Genomic DNA, 2,825 nt, shown 5'->3' with positions numbered 1-2,825 from the left:
TTCTTTTTTCTTTCCTTTATTCTACACTTCTGCCTTCTGGTGAACCCTCTGTACTTCCTTCAGAAGCTCACCTCTGAGCAAACAGCAGAAAGAGGCTGCCAGGAGTCCTGCAGTTCGTGGTGCAGAGGAACCATACTGTGGTACAACAGCCATCTGCTACATTTTTTTTGTAGCATCTCCTTGATCTGCCATTCTTTGCTTCCTCTTTTTGCTGGTTCTCACAGCAGTCTTATTCTTGTGTTCTCAAGACTGAATTAGGAAAGTTACACATATCCCACCTGTTGCTTCCCTTTCTTCCCTGCTTATAAACTGTTAGCTCACTTGAACTTGCTCTGAAGAGAAAGTAACTCCAATTTCTTTTAAACAATCTAAATTCTTGTGGCAGTTTTGCCCTTACCTGTTAGGACCGCTTCCAAACCATCATAGCTAAAGCTGTGCCTACAGCCCCACAGCTGATCTTTCTCTTTTCTTTGCTACCCCAAGTGTTTGAATGTCATCATCTTAAACTCCTAGTAAGCTGTTCAGTTGCTGGCATGTGCACATCACTGCCACCTTCTTCAGAAAAACAAATCTAAAAGAACACTCCCATCCCCTCACACCCCCCTGTCAAAACTGAAGCTTCCACGCCTTGACCAGTTGGTGCCTTCTCTACTGACCTTTAACCTGAGTGGTCCGTCAATCCAGATCTTAGAACATGGCTGCTCTTCTCCTCTGAAAGTCTCTTAGTATTGCAGAATTGCAGTATCTGACTTTGGTTGTGCTCTGTCCAAGCAGGTCTTGCCTTTCCTGGGGCATTGGCACCGGTTATTGTCAGAACTGATGTGCTCCAGTTCTGGCTTCTGCATTGTTTCTCTTGTGAGCAAGATGTGTTCCCAGGCAGAACACTCGGCAAGTCTTCTCTCCCCCATTCCTCTGAGCCTCTCACAGCTCTGTTACATGCATAAATACTGGAGCCTCCTGGTGGGTGCTGTAGGATTTGGGCACTATGGTTGTCTTTTGCCTTCTGCCCTGCACCCTCAGCCATCAGAGAAATTGGACATACTCACTTCCTTGGTTGTGAGCTATTTCAGATGTGAGTGGCTCCTGACTCAGTTTGCTTTGAATTTTTGTGGTTTCTGTTGGCCTACAGCCTTAATTGCTGAAGTCAGAAGTACTTCTCTCGTTTGTGTGGTAGATGGAAGACAGGAAGCAGACATATGGCTGAGTGTCCCCTATGAGATGTTTAGATTGGTGACTAAACAGCTATAAATCCACAGCTTCCGGGCTGTGCTTCCTGTGAGTTGTTGGCTGGCTTGCAATGAGAGAAACTGACATGAAAATATCTGTGGATCAAAATATGTTACTAATAAACCAATGTGAAAAATAAATCTGCCTGCAGTATGTGTGGGGGGAAGGAGGGTGAGATGATGAGCTGACAGTGAGCGCTTGGGTTGGCTTGGTGCTCCAGCACATTCATCTCTGGTGGGGTGGTACCAGTGACTGCAAAGCACTATGTGAGGAAACCGAAGATGGTCTGAAATGTGCTGTTTGTAGCAGTGAGGTGACAAAGCTGGCCCACGTTTTCATTTAGCAGAAGCAAAGGTTCTACTTAAAGGTACTTGCAGTGAAAGTTCTCATGCTTTGACAGAGGGATAGAGCAGAGTCTCTAAGCCGCCTTTTATTTTTATGCATTGTTGTTTCTGAGCAGCTTGTGTCTGCCTGTTGTGGCTGATAAATGGGAGCACCTTTTTTTGTGTGTCCTTGTTAACTACAATACAGAGCTGAGCGTTGAACGCAGCTGTATCCATCTTATGTAGTGCCTGTGCTGGCCTTGGGCAAACAGAGTAAGGAAGGGTGGATTCTAAGTATGTGGCACAATGAAAATCACTTTCTTCTTAAGCTTTTGGCTTGTATGTGTATGTGACATCAGTCATGTGCTGTCCTTACTTGCAGCTAGAGTTTCACTGCACATATGCCAGTCCTTGCTTGAGTTCTTGGCCTGCCTGGGTCAAGCAGCGTTGCTGTTCTGTATTGATGGGGGATGTTGTTGCAGGAGCACAATGAACTGTGTTTAAAAAGCATTCAAGATGTAAATCCAAGTGGCTTTTCTGCTGCATGAATTCAGAGTCAAATGTAATTACAACTTCTGTGGATACCTAGTTTGTTCTGTTTGCCACAAATAGAAGCAGAAACCATGTTTTCATGCAATTGTTCTTACTTGAAATGTTGTCTTGGTACATTTAAACAATTATTTTAGCTGCCATTGTATTGCTATGTGCCTGATGGAATAAACCACTGAACAAAGTGCTATTCCTTGTGTTTACTTGGAAACCGCACAGGGTTTGGGTTGGAAGGACCCTCAAAGCCAAGAGTCCCATCCAGCCTGGCCTTGAGCTGTGATGGGGCACCACAGCTTCTCTGGACAGCTGTGCCAGTGCCTCACTGCCCTCTGAGTAATTTCTTCCTGACATCTAATCCAAATCTCCCTTCTTTTATTTTACTGCCATTACCCCTTTTCCTGTCACTATCAGACTTTCTACATGGTCTATTTCCCTCCTGTTTATAAGCTCCCTTTAAGTAACAGAAGGCTATAATGATGTCTTCCCCACAGCCTTTTCTGCCCTGAACATGCCCAGCCCCCTCAGCCTGCCTCCATAGCTCCAGCTTCCTGAGCAGAATCGTGCACTCCTCTGAACCCGCTCCAGCAGCTCCTTCTCGTGCTAGGGTCCTGGACGCGGTACTGCAGGTGTGCCCTCACAGCGTTAGTTCGTTCTTCCACTTTTCCCCGCCTTAGGAGCGCACTTTTAATTACGCGCGATGGCGCCACGCATCCACCACAGGGCGCC

The 2,825-nt window shown here is 46.0% G+C and overlaps 1 protein-coding gene across 1 annotated transcript in view; it reads right to left on the bottom strand.

Annotated features, from left to right (window-relative positions):
- LOC100548949 (alpha-catulin) overlaps positions 1 to 153 on the bottom strand; it is a 33,586-nt gene extending 33,433 nt beyond the window's left edge. Inside the window, 1 exon segment of the mRNA XM_019614311.1 lies at positions 72 to 153. Coding sequence (XP_019469856.1) covers positions 72 to 153 — 82 coding nt within the window.
- Between the last annotated feature and the right edge of the window lie 2,672 nt (positions 154 to 2,825).

The sequence above is a fragment of the Meleagris gallopavo genome, chromosome 3 (assembly GCF_000146605.3).
Source record: "Meleagris gallopavo isolate NT-WF06-2002-E0010 breed Aviagen turkey brand Nicholas breeding stock chromosome 3, Turkey_5.1, whole genome shotgun sequence".
NCBI lineage: Eukaryota > Metazoa > Chordata > Aves > Galliformes > Phasianidae > Meleagris > Meleagris gallopavo.
Note: the sequence above shows the minus strand (reverse complement) of the source record. Positions and strands in the feature narration are given on the sequence as shown.